At 47.4% G+C, this 26,147-nt stretch overlaps 1 protein-coding gene across 1 annotated transcript; it reads right to left on the reverse strand.

Annotated features, from left to right (window-relative positions):
• Positions 1-6,574: 6,574 nt before the first annotated feature.
• Positions 6,575-25,113, reverse strand: fkbp5 (FKBP prolyl isomerase 5). The gene is made up of 11 exons (XM_018746903.2): positions 24,959-25,113; positions 16,337-16,472; positions 15,291-15,435; positions 15,067-15,209; positions 14,347-14,461; positions 11,453-11,609; positions 10,476-10,566; positions 9,762-9,845; positions 9,458-9,643; positions 9,083-9,322; positions 6,575-8,878 (listed from the first exon to the last, which is right to left on the reverse strand). The coding sequence occupies exons 2-11, from the start codon at positions 16,439-16,441 to the stop codon at positions 8,780-8,782; spliced, it is 1,365 nt and encodes a 454-aa protein (XP_018602419.1). The 5' UTR covers positions 16,442-16,472; positions 24,959-25,113; the 3' UTR covers positions 6,575-8,779.
• Between the last annotated feature and the right edge of the window lie 1,034 nt (positions 25,114-26,147).

Consider the following 26,147-nt stretch of genomic DNA (forward strand, 5'->3'; position numbering starts at 1 on the left):
CCACTGTTTTGAGCGTGTTCAGCTCCAGGTTGTTATGACTGCACCAGACAGCCAGCTCTTGGACCTCCTGTCTATAGGCAGACTCGTCGCCATTCCGGATGAGGCCGATGAGTGTGGTGTCGTCTGCAAACTTCAGGAGTTTGACAGAGGGGTCCTTCGCGGTGCAGTCGTTGGTGTACAGGGAGAAGAGCAGTGGGGAGAGCACACATCCCTAGGGGGCTCCAGTACTGATTGTGCGAGTTTCGGATGAGAATTTTCCCAGCCTCACTATCTGCTGCCTGTCTGTCAGAAAGTTGGTGATCCACTGACAGATGGAGGTGGACACAGAGAGTTGGGTTAATTTGGACAGGAGGAGGTGTGGGATGATGGTGTTGAAGGCTGAGCTGAAGTCCACGAACAGGATTCTCGCATAAGTCCCTGGTTTGTCCAGATGTTGCAGGATGTAGTGCAGTCCCATGTTGACTGCATCATCCGCAGACCTGTTTGCTCGATAAGCAAACTGCAGGGGGTCCAGTAAGGGTCCAGTGATGTCCTTCAGGTAGTCCAACACCAGTTTTTCAAGTGACTTCATGACCACAGATGTTAAGGCGACAGGTCTGTAGTCATTAAGTCCTGTGATTTTGGGTTTCTTTGGGATGGGGATGATGGTGGAGCGTTTGAAGCAGGAAGGAACTTCGCACATCTCCAGTGATCTGTTGAAGATCTTTGTGAAGATAGGGGCCAGCTGGTCAGCACAGGTTTTTAGGCAGGCCGGTGAGACACCGTCTGGGCCTGGTGCTTTCCTTGTCTTCTGTTTGATGAAGACCCGACGCACCTCCTCTTCGCAGATCAAAGGTACAGGAGGGGGGGGGATATTTGTGTATCTTATAATATTTTTTTTACAAAAAACAAAAAAAATTGGTGGGAGGGTATCGGGATTTGTCTATCCTGTGTTTTATGCACCTACTTGAACGATGAACCTCGGTGCAGCAAGTGGTAGGGAACAAACTAGGTTTGCTTGAGACTTTCATGCCTGCAGCTATGTCTCCTCTTAATGTAATGCATAAATTGTACTTTTGCTGAGATGTATAACACTTTGGACAAAAGCGTCTGCTAAATGAATAAATGTAAATGTAAATGTAATCTTACCTCTCAGGTAGCTCCTGCCCAGTGGAACGATGGAACTTCTTCTCCCTCCCTCAGTCTCTCTGAAGAGCTGTTTCCCAGGGCTCAGTATGGTCCTTTACACATCTCAGACTAAACTGCTTCCCCTTCCCCTCCGTTACCTCTTATGGCTTCTCCTATCACTGCTCTGCAGACCACAGAACTCCTCCTCTCCAGGTTGAAGCTTCTTGGCCCAAAGTGACACAGATGTGTCCTCTCACATTGCATCTCCAGCATCTACACCTCAACCTAAGACCAAGATCCTCCATTTACCAGGAGCCCCATCCACCTGTTGAGAACTCTCTGTCAAGCTGGATAACTTGCTCATCTGACCTAGTTCATTAGCATCTCCCAGCACACTGAGGTCATAACCCAGTGGCACAAACATATCTTGTGATATGTCCATAGGATCTGCCCTTACAGAACACGATTAACCTTAATTGTTCTGTTTCTCTAAAATTTGTTTCATTGCAGCCGTATCTTGCTGGACAATCATCTGCTACTACAGAACAGGGAAGTACACGTAGCACACACACCGCAGGCCTTCTCTCAACACACTGTACAGAGTTCCTGGTCCAGGCCAAGGTCATAACCCACCTCCACTACTGCATCTCCCTCCTATCTGGTCTTCCTGCCTCTGTCATCAAGCCTCGCCAGCTGACACAGGATCCCACACAGGGGCTGTGTTTCACTTGCCACACTGTGCATATAATGTATATCGCCATTCCTTGTCGCTCACCATAGGGCTCCTGTAGTTGACCAGAACCGTTCAAGATTCTGGTTATGGTCTTCAAAGACAGTCTAGGTATTCAATTCAATTCAATTTATTTTGTATAGAGGGCTCTTCTCACGCAGTGATGCAGAGCACTTTAACATGGGCATAACGCAAGAAAAACAGATAGAAACAAAGAAGACAGTCGACTAATGGCTACCCTAATGAAGAACTTATTAGAGAGCTACAAGTATACCTACTGGCCACTGGGGAAAGGAACAAAAACTCCCAACTGAAAGTTGAGGGAGAAAAAAACCTCTTGGGTCCACAGGCCAGTGGTTGCCCACCCCTCCTGGGCATTCCAGATTAAGTAACATTTGTAAGCCAGTTTAACAAGTAATAATGATATTGTTGCTAAATGGTATCTTGGATCCCCAGCTCAGCATGGAATGTCTCGTTCATCATGGCAGTTGGTCATCATCCTCAGTCAGCATGGGATTCGTCTGTCACCACCGGCCAGCCTCCTCAAGTCTTATGTAGCGAGGCAATGCTCAACAAGAAGAAAGAACAGAGTTAGTAATGTGTTAAGTTAATTTATTATGCATTTATATAATGGTGGTAAAAAAGAACTAAGGCAAGTGGAATTACATTTCGAGGTAGAATGCCTGAGTGAACGTGTAAGTCTTTAGTCAGGATTTGAAAACAAACAGGGGGCATTTCTAACAGTAACTGGTAGACTATTCCACAGTTTAGGTGCTCTATAACTAAAGGCGCGACCTCCTACTGAGGTCTTATTGATCACAGGTACTTTAAGGTAACCTGCATCTATTGAACGGAGATATCGTCCTGGTATATAAAAATTAATGCTCTCACAAAGGTAAGCCGGAGCAATGCCATGTATTGCCTCATAGGTCAAAAGTAGGATTTTATAATCAACTCTAAATGCGACCGGGAGCCAATTTAATGATTTAAGTACAGATGTTATATGGTCATACTTCCTAGTTCTAGTGACAATTCTCGCAGCAGCATTTTGTACCAACTGTAGCCTGGATACAGTCTGGTACGGACAACCCGACAATAAAGCATTACAGTAATCCAGCCTGCTGGAAACAAAAGCATGAACCAGTTTCTCAGCATCTCATCTGCATAGGAATCACCGTAATTTAGCTATGTTTCTTAACTGAAGGAAGCATGACTTAGTCAAAGAATTTACATGAGATACAAATGACAGCTTTCCATCCAGCAGGACACCCAAATCCTTGACACAATCTGTACACTTGAAGCTAATACCATTCGATGTAAAGATTGACGTGATTATGTCTAGAGTTTTGGCATCACCACCCACCACAAGTACCTCTGTTTTACTGGCATTTAGAAAAAAAAAAAAAAAAAACTCATCCATAATTTTATACTGGTAAAACAGTTAACGACATCACATGTGATGGATCATCAGGTTCAAACGATACATATAGCTGTGTGCCATCGGCATACGAATGGAAATTCACATTGTGTTTGCAAATAATGTCACCCAGTGGTAACATATAGAGTGAGAACAGTAATGGACCCAACACAGAGCCCTGTGGCACACCATACTGAGTCAGAGTTGAGATGGAGGGAGTGCAGTCATCAGATTTCAGTACAAATTGTTTTCGGTCAGCTAAATACAATTCAAACCACTTCAGAACGGTACCTCTTAGTCCAACCAGGTTTCCAAGTCTGCTCAGTAGGACACTATGGTCTACAGTATCGAATGCAGCACTTAAGTCCAGTAACATAAGAATAGAGATCTGACCAGCATCAGAAGAAATGAGAATATCATTAACAACACATGTGAGTGTCGTTTCAGTGCTGTGACCAGTGCGGAAGCCAGACTGAAATTTTTAAAATATATTATGATTTAGATATTTTACAATTTTGGAAGCTACGATTTTTTCTAGAATTTTGAATAAAAACAATAGATTGGAGATAGGTCTGTAATTACATGGGTTATTACAATCTAGATCCGATTTCTTTAGTACGGGTCTAATAAAGGTGATTAAAAGCTTTTGGAACACAGCCATTTAGTAATGACGTATTAACAATATTAACAATAGGTTCTGCAAGCACGGAAACTGCAGCTTTCAGTAATTTAGTGGGGATTGGGTCTAAAGGACAGGTAGTACCTTTCACAGAGCGAATTAGCATGGTAATTTCCTCTACAGTTATTACGTCAAAACTACTGAGATGGTGGGGATGACCAATATTATGATCGTCAGAAACGCTTATGCTGGCTAAAACCGAACTAGAAGGCACTATGGATTTGCGGATATTCTAGGTTATGACGACATCGAGTGTATGGTTACAGGAATGAGTAGGACCCTTAACAACTTGAGTAAAACTGATGGTGTTTAAGAGAGACATAAAACTATTGGCAAGAGTATCCAACCACACGTCTATATGAATATTGAAATCACCCATCAGGATAATTTTTTCGCGATTAATGACTAAATCGGTTATGAAGTTACTAAATTCCTCGAGAAAAGAGGAGTACGGTCCAGGTGGACGGTAGATAAGGAATATGATTATTGGGTTTTGACTTGAAATCTAGCTGTAGAACTTCAAATGAGGTAAAATTATCACAGTCTCTCGGTGTTATTTGTAATGAACAAGATTCATAGAAATAATCATATCCCTCCAGAGCGGCTTCTATTAGCGGAATCGTATCGGACTCACTGAGCAGGTTTCGGTAAGAAAGAATAGATCAGACTTGTAATTTAATATTGTAACGACCCGCGTTACTGAGTTTTAGCGGGAATATAAGGGGGTGTTTGCGTCTGCCTGGGGGAAAAGAGGAGAGAGAGCCTGGGGGCGCTGAGCAGGCTGGGAAGGCTGGCTGCAGGCGCAGGTCCTGGAGGAAATGGGGTCCTCGGACCGAGAGCATTATTTCCCTGGTGCTGGTGTTCAAATAAATCGTTCATCATGAATGCTGCCTCTGCGTCCTTCTTTGCCCCATCCAAACCCTTTGTATATTTTGGCTGCACTTAGCGCTTTTATTTAAAGTTTTGAGGCCCACACTGGACAAAGCACAAGAAACCCCATCACATGAGAAATGACCACTGGTACCAGAGAGAGTAACAGACTCATCAATACACACAGCTACTAAAGGAGATGACCCATGGATGAGTCAGTCCTGCATCTTGCGGGCCAAGTTCTGGGACAGAACAAACGAACCCCTCTAGTTGAGGTGTACACCATCACGTGTGAAAAATCTGGGCCTTTCCCAGAAATCATCCCAGTTCTTAACAAATGATATACGATTAGAGAGGCACCACGTCTCCAACCATGTGTTAAAGGGCATCAGTCTACTGTAGACTATGTCCCCCATGAAGAGTCTAGGTAAAGGACGAGACACTATTAGATTACGACATTTCCTTCTGGCCTTGTTACACGTAGAAATAAATCGGCTCTTTAACACCTCAGACTGCTGGTAACAAATATCATTCCCACCAACATGCACCATCATAGCCGACATGGCACTATTGGCCAGAGAACTGACACGAGCTGCCATGTTGGACACATGTGCGTGTGGGAAACACTTCACCTTTACACTTCGATTACCAGGCCCCCAAACCTTAACATTTCGGAGAGCCAAATCCCCGAAAATGAGCACATTATTATTAGGTGAACTGCTTAAAGCCGAATATCTATTTTGGGTTTGGACGGGAGAACCTGAACAAGGAACCCGTGCCTTAGGCTTTGCTTTATTCAACTTACTCTGAACAGTAACCCAGTCGCCGTGAAAGCACTCAGGGGTACCCGGCTTCTCATTAGTTGTACTGGGGCCTGTAAGCGTTGACGTCGAGTTCGACACTACGGAGGCATCGGGACGCACCGAGTCCAACCAACTCTCCGTTTCTCGTATAGAAATCAAATTCTTAATGCGCTCTTCTAAATCGCGGACCTTCCGCAGCAAATCATTACGCATTTTGAGCAAATGAAATGTTCTACAATGTCAGCAGGTGCAACCAAACAAAACATGTTACGATACACAACACACAGGTGTGCCGTCAGACGATACATTCAGGATTGAACTTACTTCGATCAGGGACTCCATTCTTTCGAAAGACGCCGTCTCGGCTACCGGTGTTCAACTCCTCGCTCTGGATGCCATATTCATACCCAGCGCCTAGATGACCTCTGAATTATTTGCACCCCAGCATTAAAACTGCGCACCGTGAAAGCGCTCTGGGGTACCCGGCTTCTCATTAGCTGCACCTGTGGCTACCTAGTGGACTTGCTGAGAAAAGCTCAAAAATGAAGTCTGTCAGTTCTCAGTTTTGGCCCTGTTGTGGTGGAATGAGCTCCCTGTGTCCCTCAGAGCTGCTGAATCCCTTCCACATTAAAGAAAAATCTCAAACCCACCTCTTTAACAGTCACTTCTCTCCTGGTCTCCTGCCAGCTCCATCAGATTCCAACACCATCTGCTATGACTATCTATGTATTTGCTATTTGAATGTCACTTATATAGGAGCTACTGGAGGGATAGGAACCAGCAACATGGTGGTGTGAGATACACAAGCTGGGTACTTCAGTCCTCTGTGTGTCTGAAGCCCTATTGTCTTTTGTTGAATTAACTTTTGTTTCATCTGAGTTATACTGTACGTTCCTCTGGAGAAAGGTGTCTACTAAATGAACACTATTGACAATACTGTTGGTTGCATGGAATAAAACTAAACGTGGTGCAGTACACTGCAGGAGGTATGTTTATTGCTGTACAGCTTCAAGTACGTGTCACATTTCTCATACTCAATGGGACTGAAACATTTTTTTTAATTATTTCCCAGCACATAAATGACAAAGGTCTTTTCAGTTTATCCAAGAAATATATATTTAATATAATGCAAGCTTGAAATAAAAATGAAGGTAAAGTAACATTTATCAAGGTTATGCCACAAAATACTTGAATCACATCCCTCCATTTCTTCAGAAGTGTATAATGAGCTTTACTTTCCCATAGCAAAAAGAATCACCATTGTTTTTGCAAACGGACGCAGTCTCCTCCGATCTGTGTGGGACGCCATGTCACCGTACCTGGTCCACCCTCAAGTGTGGCGTGTTACTGAACGTAAGATTCACTACTGCCACCAGTGGCACGGGGTGTGGCTGTTATGGCTCACAATGTGTCTGGGATACAAGCAAAGCTCTCAGGATCATCTTAAGTCATGTCACAAATTGTGTATCTTCACCACAAATAATCCAAGTGGCTCCGGAGACAACCGTTGGTCAATATGCCCAATGAGTCAGAAGCTCCTGGCGCCACCTCCAGCTGAAGGCCTTGATGAAATTGAAGCCGATGGGCAGCTGAATCACTTCTCGACCGCTGTACGGAGAACGCTAGGTGCTTTGGGGGATGGACAATGGCGTGTTCAGTCCACAGCAGGAGATAATGACAACCCTTGTGTTAGTCCACAGCGGCAACAAAAGCCGACAGCTGTTTGACAGAAGTACAGTATGACGATGGACAGTACGCTCATTGTCCTCTCTTGGCCCACAGCCCACTGGTGTGTCTGTGTGTGTCGCCACCCAGGATTGGTGCGGTATGAGCATGGTACAGGCCCGACTTGGACAGGGTGCTCAAACACCCCTTGAACGTCTTCCATACACAGAACCAAAGAGGCCTCCACCAGAATTGTCCCGAGGATCCAGAACTTCGTCACGCTCTGCACTAGCACCACACCAGGAGTGTGTGCCAAAACTCCCTTGGGTGACCAGAGTGTGCCAGAATGCCACAGGCTTCCTTCTCTTCCCACCCGGGGCCCGAGGTCAAAGCTGAACTCAAGGTGAACTCAAACAAAACGTCTAGAAGTGAAGCTACACCTCAGTAGTGAGCTTCCGCTGGGAAGAAGATCCTCTTAATAGTGATGGCACAGCAAACAGCACTGCTGCCTCCCTGTACCTGGGCTGTTTGGGCCTGGGTTTGAATCCAGCTTAGTTTGTCTGGAATTGTCATATTGTATTCTCATGACACGGTGACTCTAAATGGCCCATTTTGTGTGTGTGTGTGTGTGAGAGAGAGAGAGAGAGAGAGAGAGAGAGAGAGAGAGAGAGAGAGAGAGAGAGAGAGAGAGAGAGGCAGGCTACCCTGTGGAGGACTGCTGTCCCATCCAATGTGTACCCCTCCTTGTCTGGGGCCCATTTATTCTGGGATGGGCTCTGGACCACCACAACCCTAAAAAACACAAGTGGTTAATGACAGCGAGTGAGCAATACAGACAAGACACGTCTGATGAAGGACCTCTCTCAGCTGAAGGTTTAGTCTCAGGGCAAGAGGGCCAGGTGTAGGTGTATGGGCAGGGACTGCTGCCATCTCAGGACTGCTCTGGATTCTGGACCAAACATCTAAGGGTGATGCTCAGCCCAGCATCCCAGAACCAGCCAGGAAGAACAGTCAAGGGATCGATGAGAAACATCTCCCGAAACTACGGAGAGATGGCCATTTTAGTCGTTGTTTCCTTGGTCAAGCGCATGATCATGTGTTGTTCACTAGGATCCCCCACCGAGTCGACATGAGAATCTGAGCTCACGTTGTGTAGAGGCCTTCCAACTTCGTGAGAACTTGTGTCTGTCAGGATCTGGAGAACTAGTGACAGCACTCCCTAGGAAGGGTTTTTATTGGGTCTTGTCTCACTGCACACAATCAAACCCCTCAATGACCTTGGGGAAAAGACTGAAACCCAAGGCCACATAAACAAGAGTGAAGAACAACAATGGTGCTCTGAGAGGGGTTGCAAGGACTGCAATTTTCCAGGGCAGGAGGCTGGGAAGGAAGGGACTGGGTTCATATCCCTTCCTTGTCTCTATGAAGTAATGATCGTGAGCAGGTGGGGAGACCAGCCTCCCTGCCACATGCCAGGGTCCATCCCTTTGCCCTGCAGGGGGTGCCACTCAGAGGTGGTCTTGACTCTTCCGCTGCTTCTTTGTTCCCAGTTCACTGTTGTCATCCAGTGCTCCAGTCTCTTCTTTCCTCTTCTTGAGCTTCCCAGCCTGCAAGGACATGAAGAGGCCACTAAGGTTGAGGGAACTTTGCGTGGAACTGTTCATATTGCCGTCGGTGCTCACAACAGCGTAGCACACACTCAGTGCCATCGAACACAAGCGGAGGACATAACTTTCTGCAGGAACTCTATGTAGGGATAATGGCCATGGACCATGGTACATGACAGCAACGAGAGGGCTGGCGAGCTGCACCTTGGCATCGCGCTCTGCAAACTTCTGGAACATGTTGGCGTAGATCTTCTTGTCTCGCTCATGATGCTCACGGATCTTCTGCTGGCAGACGGAAATCTGGGTGCGAGCAGCACGGTTCGAGGGGTTCACCTGCAGCACACGCTGGAAGTCATCCATGGCCAGGCTGAACTCATTGCACAGCAGCCGAGCCTCCCCACGCCGGTACAGCGCCTTCTCGCTGCGCTCATCCAGCTCGATCGCCTGCAAAAGACGTGCGCAAAAGAATGCATGCGCACACACACACACACAGTCTGGCTTAAACATGCTTGAACATGCAGCCCCACACTGGAAGGCCCATGATGCTGCCACCGCCACCATCCCTCCAACATACAGTACCTTGTTGCAGTTGTGCACAGCGCAGGTGTACTCGCGCAGGCGCAGGTGGCACAGGGCTAGGTTGAGCTGCGCCACCAAGAGGATGTCCCTGACAGGGCTCTGCTGTTCATCGTCCAGTAGGCACTCGATCTCCAGCCAGGAGACAATGCGTTGGTACTGGATCACTGCCTGGGGGTAGCGGCCCGCCTGACACACACACACACACACACACACACACACACACACACACACACACACACAGTGTGGGCAGAATGTGCTCTTCACTACGACAGTAATGCAGCCATACTGCCAAACTCTGACATACCTTGAAGTACTGTGTTCCCTTCTGCTTGACCTGCATGGCCAGGGCCAGCTTCTCCTTTACATCCATCTCCCAGGACTCTTTAGCCTGTGCAGAGTGAGACACAGTAAACAGTCAAAGAGCGCCCCCCCCCCCCCACCAAGATCCAACCAAATGGCGTCTGGCTCAGCACAGGAGCTCACTCGGTCCAGTGTGGAGACAACCCATGTGACCTTCTACTCGTGGTTTTCTTGGCACAGTACAGAAGATGTTTACCACGGACTCCTCACATAGAGTCAACTGATCACCAACTGCTAACACTGCCCTGTATCACTGCTGCTCCGTGTAAATGGAGAAGAGCATTATTCCTCATCCAGGGTCAGCAGGTGTAGTCTGGCACCTCAGCTTTGACCTATCCTCCATGGGTGACCCTGCCACCTCCTGGCAGCACAGCTCTAATGGGCATTCCTTGCCAATGACGAGTCTCTGTGCTTCCAGGATCACTGACACTATTCTAAAGCCACTCCATAAACGGGTTGACAGGAGTGAAAAACACACAATGCAAACAGCAGCAGTAGCTGAAAAAGATCATGACAGAGACCTTACTGTCGGCCCTCAGTGATCCTTCGGTGCTCTGCTAGAGCCTGTGACAAAGCCATCTGACCGAGTTCCCTTCACACAGACCATAACCACACGGCAGCCTGGCCACTTGTAGTCTGCAATTCTTCTCAGGCTCACCTTCTGAAAGCTATGGAGAGTCACCTCGTACATGAGCTCTGCATTGGGCCCAATGTTCAGGTTGGGACACCCTTCTTTCCCGAAGCCATACCTGAAGAGAGCAGAAAGGGGCAAGGCACGTTATTGTTGTGTCGTCACATTTCAGTTCAATTCAATTCAGTTCATTTTTATAGAGTACTCTTCTCAAACATTGACAGTTACGCCGAATTACACCCCAAAAGACGTATAAACAGGAACAGAGGTATATGGTGTGAACACAGGTACGGAATACACTTTGTTTACAAGAAACGGTACACACCTTACGAACAAATTTGACCCAGATGTTTGTTTGTAATTTGTCTTTGTACTTTAAGCATTAAGTCACTATCAAGCGAGTTCTCTCAGTTTATTCACTGATTTTCTGTTGCAATCTCAGGTGTAGCTATGATTTTTAATAAATATACTTAATCTTTAATCAAGTTTGAGCTACATAAGAACAAATTTAAAAGGACCGAAAATAAAAATCTGTTGTCTCCCAAAAGTTGTGCTGTGGTGACTGATGTTCAGTGTTCCTCATCCTGTTACTGATCACTGACACTCAGGAACACCGTGGAGGTGAGTTGTATTAAGGCGACCCCACACTCCGATTGTGTCCAGGTGCTCTTTATTGCCCTCTATTGGCTCGGAGGGCAACACAGGTCACATTCAGTCTGCTACAAACCAAAACAGAGAAGTGAAGAAAATGCTACTTTAAATAAATGAATGAATGAATGAACCGGAAATGTATTCTGCATTTGTGAAATGTTCCGTAAATATGGGGTATGAAAAGGCAGTGTAGTAAATATGAGCTCTGGATCAGATTCAAAATGGAAATGTTGCTCACGGAAAGGGGTGTTCACAGAGCAAAGGTGGTTATAAATGCTTTACAAATGGTGTAACTGGGGGAAGGGAAGCGTGGGAAGCGTGGGAAGCGTGGTAAGCAGGAGGATGGGGCTCACTTGGGCTTCAGGTACAGCAAGCAGCATTCGCCCTCCTGCATCTTCTCCATGGCACGGTCGACACCGAGAGGCACGTTCACGTCATCGCCCTCGCCCACCACAAAGCTCACATCCCGCGAGTCAAAGATTTTCCCGTCGCAGCTGCCCTGCAAGTGCACTGTGACATCATCCATAAATGAGTGAGGAACAGACAAATGGACACTAATCATTATTAATTATGTCTCTTCCAGTCTCACATACACAACAGCCACATTTCTCATTTGGTTACCCCTGCAGCTGCACCACCAGGACATATGTGGGGCTCATAGGTCCCACCGAGGGGGTGCCACACCCCACAGCTCTGGCTTGTTGCATGAGCACAGATCACAGCGCTGTGTGAGAGGAGCTTCGAGCCGCTGGTCACTGGTTTCCCGTTTCCCCATGTCCACGGCGAGCGGCACGGCGAGCGGCGCACTTCAAACGTGACATTTATTCACCGTTCCTTCAGCTGACATGCCCCCCAGGGGGAATTACCATGCCCTGTGTGCGCACTGAGTTTGTTCATTTACATTCACATGTACACGTATGCATTTAACAGACACTTTTCTCCAAAGCGATGAATATCTCATAGAAAATACAATGTGTTCATTACAGTAGCAGGAAGAGACACTGATGCAGACGCGTGATTCTTAAGTAGTTACTTTGTTTCCTTCACCATATGAACCAAGATACATTCCAAGTATAAAGGTTACATACCAAGTTACAATGGTTTACACATTTATTCAGATGGGTCATTGCTGTTGGAATTCGAATATAATTTGACAGCTTTAGCTGCTGAACTATCTCGATAATGTCCAAACACAACTGAGCCAGGGTTGGTTCCACTGATTCCAGCACTTTACTGCCCGCCTTGCTAATACCCCGGTATTTAAGATGAGTGAGCTCTTTGTCCATCAGTGAGCGCGGTACTGCACACACCTCATGCGAAATACAGGTTTCATATTACATATACTGTAATTATGAATATATATTAGAGGCATTCCTGAGAAATTCCTGAAATTCCTCCACTTCTATGGCTGAAAAAAGTATCAATAAATGTTATAAAGTAGCTGTGTCCAACAGCAACAATAGTTAGCGCAAATTGGTTTGAGGGCCACATGTAAAAATCACACTGACATAATGGATGGCAAATTGAGAAAATATTATTTACTGTGGAGCTCAGTGAACACATTACCTGCGCTTTAACAAGACATAATGTCATTAAGTCATTTATCAGGTATACAGCTCGATACTTTTCTTGGCAGACGTAATTGCTGAAGAAGCGCAGCACTTCTCGTTGTACACACGCTAAGAATGAACACACTCCTTCAACAATACAAGGCTGAGCATTGTGCGCTATTCTTTCAGCACCGGCTCCAGACCACCATGACCACGACTCGAGACAAGCACTTTAGGATAGTGAGTGAATCCAGTAACAACAACAACAATAATAATAATAATAATAGGAAGAAGAAGAAGAAGAAGAAAAGACATGCAGTGTAGCTGTACTAAATTTGTGTGTGTGTCCTGTGTTCCCTGGGATGAGCTGGCCTCCCGTCCAGGCTGTACTGCTCCCCAGTGAATCCTGGAATGCCTCTGGTTCATTGTGGTTGCGTTGCGTGAGACGACCTACAGGTTGGACACACGTTATGAATCCTTTTACACTGACACTCTCATGGTTTTGTATGCACCTGTGTTCCTCTACCCTATTTTATTGGGCATTTTTTTGCTTTTAATTCGTGATCAAAGGGAACCTGACACGGCCTGCTCCTAGAACAGGACTCACGATTCCCACCATGAAAATGTATGAAAACCTCTGTAAACAATGAAATACCAACAGAGCCTGATAAGAGGGGACGTGGAAATGTTCATATTCAGCCATATATGACAGAATCTTTTTTGGAAATACAGTCTCTCAAAAATGTGTCCCAACTTTTTGTGAACACCGTTAGATTTTTACCAAAGTGTTAGATGAGGTTGTTTTTTTTTTTTTTTTACTTCTTGTTAGATTTAATATTTCTTAAATGTGTATTATTACAATTAATAATTAAAGACATAACAGTAATATAACACACACACACACACACACACACACACACACACACACACACACACACACACACACACAAACTGAAACCGCTTGTCCTAAGCAGGGTCGCGGCAAGCTGGAGCCTAACCCAGCAATACAGGGCGCAAGGCTGGAGGGACACACCCAGGACGGGACGCCAGTCCATCGCAAGGCACCCCAAGCAGGACTTGAACCCCAGAGCTGCCAGAGAGCAGGACCCAGCCAAATCCGCTGCGCCACCATGCCCCCCTTAAGATAAAATTCTAAAAAATAAAATTTTAGTCAAACAATAATTTAATTTTCCAAATAAGAAGGCAGCTCTGATGTCTTTAAGATTTAAAAAAATATTGTAAAATACCATCACGCATTAAAAATGTTAAGACTTTTCCATAAATGGGCTAAAACAGAATGGCCGCTTTATAGATAACGTGCAAGAAAATTAAACATCCATCCTTTTGTCGGCTCCCTCTGATATTCCTTCCAACGCAAAGTACTTGCTGTAGATTCCAAACATCGCCATGTGCATGTTGAACTTTTACACCTGTGTAAATAGGTCAGGAAACACAGCTTGCACCCATACCTGTGGAACAAGACACATTTACCAGCTTTGTTTGGATATTACGGACTCTACAGAGGGGGGCACATCAGGTGCCAACGACCCAGGAAATTGGGGGGGGGGCGAACCCCTGTCGCCTCATGAAGAAAAGTGCGTGATGTGAAAAGAGGGGTGTCGACACACTCTGCCTGCACTTTCGCAGTTAACCGAAGGAAGCTCCATATCCTGGAACGCAGAGAAAAATCGGCTCACCAGAGACCGTGGCCCCCACATTGGGGTATCTGAAGCCCTGCCCTTTGACCTTTATCCTCCGAACGATGCCCCCATCTTCTGTCAGCTCCTCACCCTTGAAGCTCAGCAGTTCCACCTGGACAGAGGAACAGGAATGGGAAGGTGAGTCACTTAGGTGACCGAGGCACAGTTCTCAAAGTGCAACTCAAGGACGATAATAAAAGGATTCAAGCTGTTGAACGGATGGAATGGATTTAATTGTAACGGAATCACTAATTCGTCACTCATCTCTCTCGCTCGGTCTCTATTTTGTCAAATTTCTGCGTCCTGTGGAGTAAGTGTGACCGTCGTTTATCACCCAAGGCAGCCCATGGCAGTAAAGCACAGCCAAAAACAGACATGTGGACCAACCTTAGTTCAGCTCACTTCCACAGTGTTCACAGCTCACGTCAGAAGCTCGTAGAGACGACATGTTTATTTTCAGTAGTTTTTGGTTTTTAACTCTTAACGTAATGCAGCTCAAAAATGTCGACATAACGAGTCTTTCTGGAACCTGACCTCCAGCATCTCAATAATGAACCAATTTTTCTGACTTAGCGGGTAAAAGAGCTGCTCTGTCAGTTGGGGAACCCTGGAAATATGTTACATGAGAACATCACAGACGACCGTTTTCATGAAATGTGACCCGTGACACTCTGCAGGTATGCCAAGTGACGCATGCGCCTGTGCCGAAGCACCCACCTCAAAGAGCAGCGAGGAGTTGGGTGCAATCTTGCGAGGGCTGCCCGTGGTGCCATAGGCGTACTCGGGCTTGCAGAGGAAGAGACACACTTCGCCCCTCTGCATGGAGGCCACGCCCACATCCCATGCCTTGATCACCTGACCTGAGAACAGCACACAAGGAGACCACCCCCCCCCGTTAGGAAGTCCCCGTGTGAAGGTGCGGCGCCGCGTGGCTCGCTCACCTTTGCCCAGGTTGAAGGAGAAAGGTTGCTTGCGGTCCAGGCTTGAGTCAAATTTCTTCCCATTGAGCAGCTTCCCGGTGTAGTGCACGTACACCTTGTCCCCGATCATGGGCCTTTCGCCGTCCACCCCCAGCCGCTTGACCACCTGCGAGCAAGGAGCGCGAAAGCCGTCCGGCGGTCAACAACGCGAACGAGCTCCTGCAAACGATGTGGAGGAAGACAGACCCTCTCTCTCTTCCCTCTCTCTGCATCACGTCCTGTTCGCTTTTCGGGGGGTGGGGGGTTTGCACACTGGCGAGTCCTTGCGCGTCGAACACGACAACACGGCCGCATCGCTACCGGCTTCGCGCCCACGCCCCGCTCTGAGCGCGAGACAAATGACGATGGGACGGCAGGGGCTCGTCAAGCGCAGGGTTACGACATCCCACGGCGGCTGACGGCAAGGAGCACGGCTCGCGGCGACGTGCCTCTCGAGCGAACTGTGCACTGCAGAAAGCGAGCGAACTGCGCACTGCTGTACGGCCGCTGGTTCAGCCCAAAGGGCCTGCGGATCGACTGGGAGATACGGACGCTGAAACGAGTTTCCTGCTACGGCGTCGAACGTCAGTACCCCACAGGGAGACTGGAGTCACAAACTAGACCATCGCACACCGTTGGGGTCGAGCTGGGGTCATCATTCTGCTCATGTGCAGTGGGAACTACAGGACAGGTGAAGGGACGTGGTCACGGCCACATACACGTTCTGTTCTGTGTGAGTTCGTGGAGAGAGACAGCGAATGGCGTGCGCTCACCCTTAAGTCCAACCGAAAGTGGCGGGATGGAACAGATTTGGCTCCTCAACCAAAAAGCAAAATTCGCGTCAGACATTTCTCCAGAACTAAACAAAAGGACAGAAAAGACACTGCGCTCTGCATTAATATGAACGCAAGGTGGCTGCGAGGCGACGGAGCCGTAACCCATCCCTCGTAAGGTGTGTGACATCGCACGACCCCAGTGCCCAGAGGCCTCCATACATCCCAGCACAGAGCCTTTGGACACCTGCCTACCTTAATCACGCCCTGGTCCTTGTTGGGTGTGATGTCGATGCCATGTGAGGTGACGAAAGCTGCTGCGGATTCGTCATCCACGGTGATCTCTCTGTCAGTAGTCATCTTGCCCTGAGATGAGCATACCTGGGTGGTCCTGTGTTCATGCACAGACACACACACAGAGACAGTTTATTAACGCAAATACAAGCCCCCCCCACACACACACACACACACACTGCACCTAGCTGTTATGGAGGAGCCAGACGGCTTCAGGATAAAAGCTGCAGAGATAACGTTAGGGTTAGAACCACAAACTCCTAATCATATTTTAGCCAAACTTTTTGACCAAACTAGGTGTGTTTGGTAACGTTTCCAGTCGGCAAACGTCATGCTGCAGCGTGAGGGGCAGCAGCACAGCTAGGCAACACCACACCGCTCCAGTAGCATGGCGAACAGAGAGCAGTGGAAAAATCAGAGCACTGCTCCAAGGACGGCCCACACCAGGCCCACAGTGACTCCACAGTGACTCCACAGCAACCCAGTGAGGATTCAAAGTCATATCTTTTCTTCCATTTAGTTCACACCTTTACCACAGACAATTTACAATGTTTACTCATTTATGCTGTACATTTACATTTATTCATTTATCAGACGCTTTTCTCCAAAGCGATGTACATCTCATAGAAAATACATTTGTCCATTACATTAGGAGAAAGAGAGACATAGTTGCAGATGTGACCCTTACATACAGTTAGCTTGATTCTTTCCACCATATGAACCACTGTTCATTACATGAGTAGCTGCATAAAACTTTACCAGAATATCGTCGATTCCTAATTACCTTCCTACTAGATTTTTTCTTTTTTTTGAGATAAACATATAAACATTTAGGTTACATTGCAGGAGTGGCTCTATAAAGGATTGATCCTTTATCTCTGCATCATCATGAACATTTACACCTTACATGAACTTAAGAGATGATGGATGAAGTGAGTCTGGAATAGGTGAGTTTCCAGACCCTTCTTAAATGTGAACAGAGTTTCAGCAGTTCTGAGTGAGAGGGGAAGGTCATTTCACCACAAGGGAGCCAAAACCAAGAACCCCCGTGCTTTACTTTTTGTGCGTGAAACCACCAAGCGGGCAGAAGTAGATGAGCGAAGGGGTCTGGTTGGGGTGTAGCGGTTGATCAAGTCTTGCAAGTATCTGGGAGCAGTTCTATTGATGCATTTATAGGCAATAACCAAGGTCTTAAATTTGATCCAGGCAGCTATAGGAAGCCAGTGCAGGGAAACGAGTAGAGGAGATACATGCGAACGTTTTGACAAGTCAAACACAACTTGGACAGCAGCAATGTTCTGTATCAGCTACAGAGGTTTGATGGCATTAGCAGGAAAGCCACACAGGAGAGAGTTGCAGTATCCAGGCGGGAAGTCACCATGACCTGGACAAGTAGTTGGGCAGCATCTGTTGTGAGGTAAGGACGGATCCTGGGGATGTTACGCAGGATGTATCTGCAGGTCTGGGTTGTGGCTTCGATGTGCTGAGAGAAAGACAGACTCGAGTCAGTCGTTGCTCCTAGACTCTTAGCCGAGGAGGTAGGAAAATGAGTGAGTTGTCCAGTTTGATCGATAGATCATGACAAGAAGACAGGACAGCTGTGAGTTGGAAGTGGTGATCAGACATCCTAGTGGAGATGTCGATGGGCAGGCAGCAATGTGTGCAGAAATGTCTGATGCTCTAGGTGGAAAGGAGAGGAATATCTGGGTATCATCAGCATAGCAGTGGTATTTGAACACATGGGAGGTGATGACCGGGCCGAGGGAGGAGGTGTAGATCGAGAAGAGAAGAGGACCCAGTACCGAGCCCTGCGGGACACCGGTTGAGAGGCAGAGGAGAAGAACGGGAGCTCTGCCAGAACACTTGGTAGAATCTGACAGGTAGGACTCAAACCATCTTAGTGCCGCTCCTTTGATCCCAAGCTGACTAACAGAGGAGAGTAGAATCTGGTGGTTGACCGTGTCGAACGCTGCAGACAGATCGGGAAGGATGAGTACTGAGGAGAGGGATGCCACTCTAGCCGAGTGGAAAGCATCAGTCACTGCCAGGAGCGCTGCCATGGTAAGGCAGGTAGAGCATCACAACCCCTGGGCTGTGGGTTCAGATGTGGGCTCAAATCCAGCTCCAGTTTACATCTTCTCCTCATGTTCGTCTTTGTGTGCATGCGTGAGAGAGAGAAAGGGAGAGAAAGGGAGAGAAGGAGCGTGAATGAAAGTGTGTGAGCGCCCTACAGTGGACCGGCATCTTGTCGTCCAGGGGGTATCTGCCTCGAACTGAACTTACGCCAATGAGAATGAGCAACAAGAGCAGCGGCAGGAGCACGATTTGAGGGCAGAACCTTTCGACAGCGAGGAGCTACGAGGACGAAGCGACACACCGCACTGCCCACATACTAACAACGGGAGAGAGACTGTTCTCGCCAAGAGTTCGTGTGCGCGGAATCCGTCCAAATGCTGTGCGCTTCTGGGCCCGGTCAGTTGTTGTGATTTCACAGTTGTCCGGCGACCAATCCTTCATTAGGGCCATCGCAATCGGAGCGGAACAACGAGACGATCGGCCAAAGCATCTGCAAAACTTATAGACACTTTTTTCCCCGTGCTATCAGCACTTCTCGGTGTGACTGAAAATGGGAAAAAACAGCGCAAGAAACTGATTTTTCAACAATAAAATGGTGGCAACTGAAAACCACACCCTACCGTGTTTCCAGGAAAGGAAGGGCCACCGCAAGCCAGTGAGGACACACACACAAACAAATGTAAAAAGCACAAATGCCAGAAAGGTATGTGAGTAAAAGTAACGAGTACCGTGTTTAAAAGTAACGTACTGTTACTACGCACCTCTGCTTGTAACAGCAGCCTCGGTGCAGCTTTTCAGTAAGTGCTAATAAATCACTCACTAAAATCCATCACCAAAAAATTTTCCACGTACCTCCTCTCCTTGTTTCTCCGCACTGGTTTCCTATAGCTGCACAGATCAAATTCAAAACCCTGGTTATTGTCTACAAATGTATCAACAGAACTGATCCCAGCTATTTACAGGACTTGATCAACCGCTACACCCCAACCAGACCCCTTCGCTCTTCTACTTCTGCCCATCTGGTGGTCCCACATAAAAAAAGTAAAGCACGGAGGTTCTCAGTTCTGGCTCCGTTGTGGTGGAACGACCTCCCCCTCTCACTCAGAACTGCTGAAACTCTTGTCTACACTCAAGAAGGGTCTGAAAACTCACCTTTTCCGGACCTATTTCGCCCAAGATCTCTCCAGCTCATGTATGGTGTAAATGTTTATGAACCGTAACTTTATGATCATCCCCAGATAAGCCTTTACACAGCTACTACTCCTGTATTGTATGTGAATGTTTGTGTACTTTATTAAATAAATAGATAAATAAATAAATAAATTGTAGGAAGGTGATCAGGATTAGTCTTTTCTGAGTTTTACACACCTACTCATGTGATAAACATTAGTTAGTTTCTTTCCACCATATGAACCAACTGCCTAACATGCCTGCAACTATGACTCTTTCTCCTGATGTATTTTCTCCGAGATGTACGCTGCTCTGGAGAAAAGAATCTCCTAAATGAATAAATGCACATGTAAAATGACAATGTTTATGGCACACTTTCTAGTTTGCAAGATATATAGAAAACAGCATATTAATTATAACATCAATTTACATTAACAGGTATTTCCCAACTTTTTACGACTTACTTCTAACATTATATGTTCATTTGCAACTCCCGGCTAGCAGGTATAAACAAAGTAAAATACTCTGGAACATTAATACTTCGGGTATATAATCAGTTCAATTCAAGGTAATTTTATATAGCTCTTCGCATGCAGTGACACAGAGCACTTGAACACAGGCATAAGGCAAAGACATAAATACATTTACATTTATACATCATTAATTTATTCACATTACTTAGGAGAAAGAGACATGGCTGCAGACATGATTCTTAAATAAACCTAGTTTGTTACTTTCTACTTTATGCACCTATGTTCATCACTCAATTAGGTGCACAAAATTCAGGATAGACTAATCCTGATCACCTTCCTACAATTTATTTTTTTATTTATTTATTGAATTAATTAATAAATAAAGTACACAAACATTCACATACAATACAGGAGTAGTAACTGTGTAAAGGCTTATCTGGGGAGGATCATAAAGTTACGGTTCATAAACGTTTACACCATACATGAGCTGGAGAGATCTTGGGCGAAGTGAGTCCGGAAAACGTGAGTTTTCAGACCCTTCTTAAATGTGGACAGTTTCAGCAGTTCTGAGTGAGAGGGGGAGGTCGTTCCACCACAACGGCGCCAGAACTGAGAACCTCTGTGCTTTACTATATTAAATACATAAGACAAGGAAACAAAAAGGACAGTTAACTACAGAAAATAAAGATTAATAAAGTAAATATTAATAATATTTAAAAAAAAAAAAAAAAAAAAAAAAAAAAAAATCACACACACAGAGTCTGAAACTGCTCATCCCAAGCGGGGTCGTGGTGAACCGAAGCCTAACCCAGCAACAGAGGGCGTAAGGCTGGAGAGGACACACCCAGGAAAGGGACGCCAGTCCACCGCAAGGCACCGCAAGAGGGACTCGAACCCCAGACCCACCAGAGACGAGGACCCGGCCAAACCCGCTGAGCTCCCCCCCCATTACATACAGTACTTGTACAAACAACAATAAAATAATGATTAATATAAAAAAAACACCGAATAAAGATTTTTTTGAAGAGCTGCATCCAAATTTCTACGGTTCTTTTCAAACATTACCTACTTATTATTCACGTATTAAATGCCGCTGGTTAGTGCACACGCTGCGGTCTGTAACGTAAGCGGAAAAGTTCAAAAATGAAGAGCTGATGGGGCGCTGATGACCTGTTCTACAACTGAGCTCTCTTGAGTGACAGCACTGGCACAGAAATGCAGGTACAAACACATTCCAGCTCACATTTTCCCCCGGAGCTCAGTTCTTCGGATGCCAACGAACTGGGTCGTCGACGAGTGCGGCCCAGGGTTCAACAGCGCACTGGGACCGGTGTCACGGTGTCATTCGCTGCAGGGAACGCTGCCACTGCTGCTCCCACTGCCACTGAAACTTGGTCACCATCAGCCGGCAGCCAAGAGACGTCGCTATTGGTCCACTGGAGCGCCGTGCGAGCGTGACTGACGCTGGAGGACGGCCAATCAAATCCGGCGAGGAGTCATGGCGACGCTACTCGTTCCATCACGAGCAGCACACGTACACGTGGACAGGTGCGTGGTCACATTCCAGGAGCGTGGCGGCCGAATGGGATGGGAGCCGAGACGGCGGCGTAAAAGCTGCGACATACCGCAGCGCGGAGCTCCGCGCGAAGCCGTGAGCTTCGCGTTTCCAGTCCCGCGCGAGCGACTGCCCTCGTCACCTTGGCGAGAGGTCAGCTTCGCTAAGAACCCAACGCAGGATGGACCTCAAAGGTCAAATCCAGGAGGGCGGCTGGTGCCACAGGGCAGTGAACCCAACCCTTCCTCTTCTGGCCGTCCTCCTTCCTATCGTTTCACACGACACACAGACATCTGCTCTCTCACTCCTTCTCTGCTCATTTTCATTCCGTTTCTATGAATCACGTTTGCCATTTAGTGTGAAATCACAGGAGCTCACTGACGCCCATGATTTAGCTCCAGGCACAGGGTCTGGTGACAAGGTGAACAAAACAGAGACACCTCGAGTGCTTTGCAAGGTGAGCGACAGCGCTTCCTCGTGGACCCATCTCTTGGCATTCACACGCCTGCGTGTGCACCTGTCACTGGGTTACTCGACTTTTACTGCTTATGGAATTATTGCTGTAAGTGTATTTACCTCCTGCCTTTTTCCAGTGGAACTAACACACGCAGCTATAGATGCGCAGGTAGACCCAGCTCAAGAGGGATGCATTTTAACAGAAAATGAAAAGTTACAAATAAGCGACTCTGCATTAAAAGATCATTTTCATTAATGATTACAAGCAGTCTTTTTACTGTAGCGATGTAAACAAGGTGAAGAAGCAGGTGTGACTCCTGCTTGCTGCTCACTGCGTGAGAGAGATAAATTGCACGTGAGCCCAAAAAGTGACAGCGAAGGCCCTAACAGAAATAAAACCAAGAGCACCCACGATATACAGAGCACCCACGTTGTGCAAACAGGGACACTTGGTGTGTGTGTGTGTGAGAGAGAGATGTGTTTACTGTGTTCCTTCAGTGTGCTGCCATCATGTACATAATGATATTTACCCAAATACAGTAAATGTTCCTTATTTCAGCACCAGTAAAATAATAAAGTATAAGCAGCAGCTACAAAATAACCCTCCTATTCTGTCTCACTGCTCCAGGGCTACGGTAACCATGTTTTTTACTATTTCTCAAAGAAAAATACCCTGTAAGACACACTCCATTGTACCCAAAGCTCTGTCATGTAGCGGGGAGCCGCTGCTTCATGCTGAACTGGGTGCTTAACACACACCCTACCGTGTTTCCAGGAAAGGAAGGGCCACCGCAGCCCAGCGAGGAGACACACACACACACACACACACACACACACACACACGCAGGCTGCTTGTCTGACGAAAGGAGGACGGGAACGAGCACCGCAGCATAATGAGCAGACAAGGCTGAAAATATGAAATTAGTAATAAATGACATGTCCCACACAGGTTTCAGTGTATCACACAAACTGGTGTTGAACAGATCAATATTTTCGTTTTAAAATACAACAAATACGTTCAATGAGTAAGAGACTGGGCAGGAGAAGAGGCCAACGCAGCAGGGAACGAGGGCAAAAATATTTAGTGAATTCAGAATAATTGGCCCAGACGCCCTCAGCTTCCCCCCCCCGATCCCCAGTCCAATGCACAAGGCAGCCAGGTCGCAGGTGCGAGGCTCCTGTCCCTCCTCTCGCTGGCAGGTAGCCTCACGCTTTGATCACAAACGGCCCTGTGGCGAGACTCCCAAAGCACGTCACTTGTCACTCAACACAACACACACACATACGCAAGTGCTGACGGGTACAAGGAGCCACTGATTCAGCTCGGGAGCATTATTATTGCTATTATCGTTATTATTATTATTATTAGTAGTAGTAGCAGCAGCGGTATTTGTATTAGTATTATTAGAAACACATGTCTAGCGCAGGTAGATCGAAGGACGCTCCAGCTACGGACGTATCAAGATTCCAAATTGTTCAGGTGACTTGGTGACCCACAGTGAGTGAGAGTGTGTGTGTGTGTGTGTGTGTGTGTGTGTGTGTGTGTGTGTGTGTGTGTGTGTGTGTGTGTGTGTGTGTGAGAGTGTGAGAGAGAGCGTGCACGCGAAGAACACTCTGTACTTTCAGATCCTCAATGTCCGGTACACGGAGTTCTCCTCCAATAGTCCCAGATCCACACAGTTCTGCATCAGCTGCAGCTGATAAATACGTAAATACCGTAGTACTGTGTTATGGACCCAGAAACACACAAACAACATGGAAACTCAACTGTGTTTCACCATGAGCCTATTTTTTTCATATCACACCTCATTCGTTTTATAAAACAAAAAATAACACATTTTATACTAACATTAGGAACACTTCTATTTCATTAATATCTAATAATAATAATAATAAGCAGATAAGAGGCTGATTCTGTACATAAGGGAAACGGGGTGCAGCACTACACATGATGGTGCTCCGCCGCAGCAGTATGAGCACAGGAAGCCTGTGTGTGTGTGTGTGTGTGTGTGAATGAGATGAACGTGCTCTGCAAAGTATCTGCTGTTGGAATACTGTTCTTGAACCGGGGACTTTCTGGAGCGCAGCCCCGCCGGACCCAGAGCCGTGCTCACCGCCGTGCTCACCGTGCCATCGAGGTCGACCGTCTCGTGGGCCGCCCCCCCACCACTCCCATCAGTACTGGAGCGGTTCCATCATCAGTGACCACGTTAGCCAACGATGCCGAGCGATGCTCGACTCGGTCGGTGCATGGAGGGGGGGGTGTCTTACGGACTGCGGAGCACTAAGCACCAGGACTAAGCGTGAACACTTCTGTATGCGTGACCATGGCATGTAGGACCTTACCTTCCTAACTAAAAGGGTCACAGGGTCGCAGTCACCTGGAGCCCATCCAGAAAACGGGGGAGGGGGGAGGAATCTGGAGGACTAACCAGCACTAACTAACTGTGTTCATATTACAGTTGTTACCGAGAGCAGCAGGAACTAGTACCACGAACACAAATCAATCAAGTACTGTGTTTTACTCTCCCGTACCCCACTGCACTGTACCCTACGAAATATTAATATGTGAGTACAGAACTGAGCGGAGATCATTCACTTTCCATCTGAACTTGATGTTTCACACGTGACACAAACACAATTCGGTCCGTGTTTGGCAATTTCCATTATATATTATTATTGGGTAACAAAACACGGCGATGTCCTCACACGACACGGACACGCGGTCACGGTCACGGACTGATCGTCTCGTCTCGTCTGTTGTCCCCACACGCCCGCCGGCGGTTACAAGGTAACACGCTGCTCTGACCCCGCACACACCCCCCTTCCCCCCAGTCACGAGAGGTCACTTACAGGTTCGTGCTCTTCTCGAACGTGTGTCACTCCGTCCAACTGCTGGGTCCCCCGGCGCGTTCCCGATACGCGCGCTCGCTCGCGAACTCGCAGCCGACCTCGCGGCCGCAGGGAACTCGATGTTCCTCCTCAGCGCTGCGAGAACACGGTGAACCGGCGCGAGGTGGGGGCAGGAGGGAGGGGGCGGGACTCTGTGTGTGTGTGTGTCGGGGGGGGCAGGTCTTGGAGCGCAGCCACAAAGTAACACAATGTTCGCGCTGTACTGTAGCGCCGCGCGCGGAGGAACAGCGTGTTCTACTGGGAGGAGCGCGAGGACAGCGCGTACACACACACACACACAGTTTCTTCACCACAACGAGTGGAGTGGGAGCCGCGCGCTCCACGCGCCTCCGGGACGGCTGGAGCTCGTGCTCTGACTGAGCGCGCCACTTATGCGCGCGTGCGTCGGCTTCCGTCCGTTTCGGACTGAAAGTCGCGCAGAGGCGGCAAGAAGAGGCTCGTCGACGTTGTGCTCCAACGTCACTCATTGTTTGTAACGTCTTTAAGGGCTACTTTGCGCTTCTCGTTTCCTCTTTTTACACCAATCGTTTACTTTCCTCCTGCGTCTGCGGTGTTTCACTGTGTTTTTACCGCCTTCTCCCTCCCTGCTCTCTGGCCACAGCGCGGCGAAAAAAAAGGACGGCGAGCGGAAACGGGGACACGCGCGCGGATTCCCCGCAAATGGAGAGGAACGGAAGTAGTGTGAGAGCGGAACGGGGGGCGCGAGCGCAGCGCAGCGCAGCGCTGCGCAACAATCACTTTGTTAATATAGCCGCGCACTGGGGGGGGGTCGGGGTCTGTGGCCGACGTCGGCTTGAACCCTCTGTTTACTCGCTTTAATTCCATTTCCTGCAAACAAACTGTCTGTGCTCTTTTACATCCCTGGACAAACTGCAGTGACCCGGCATTTCTAAGCTTCTTACGTTTTGTGCTTAATAAATTTTAATCAATGTTACATTTTCGTACTTCATTAAAGTTGCGGCACCAGATGGATTTGCATGATGATATCATATTGCACTGTTGACACCTGCAAGGTGCAGAAGAGGGAGGGAATAACAAAATAACACCATCAAAAACGGGACTCACTCTTTTATTACACCAAACGTAACTTGCATACATTGCACATCATACTGTATATGTTGCATATTAA

This window comes from Scleropages formosus, chromosome 2 (assembly GCF_900964775.1).
Source record: "Scleropages formosus chromosome 2, fSclFor1.1, whole genome shotgun sequence".
In the NCBI taxonomy this organism is placed as follows: domain Eukaryota; kingdom Metazoa; phylum Chordata; class Actinopteri; order Osteoglossiformes; family Osteoglossidae; genus Scleropages; species Scleropages formosus.

Bases quoted from the DNA above. Each gene is read 5' to 3' on its own strand.
- fkbp5 (XM_018746903.2), bottom strand. From the start codon at position 16,441: ATGACTACTGACAGAGAGATCACCGTGGATGACGAATCCGCAGCAGCT. The intron at 15,436-16,336 runs GTAGGCAGGTGT...CCTTGCTCGCAG, and splicing joins AGGACCAGGGCGTGATTAAG to GTGGTCAAGCGGCTGGGGGT. The intron at 15,210-15,290 runs GTGAGCGAGCCA...TGCTGTTCTCAG, and splicing joins CTCCTTCAACCTGGGCAAAG to GTCAGGTGATCAAGGCATGG.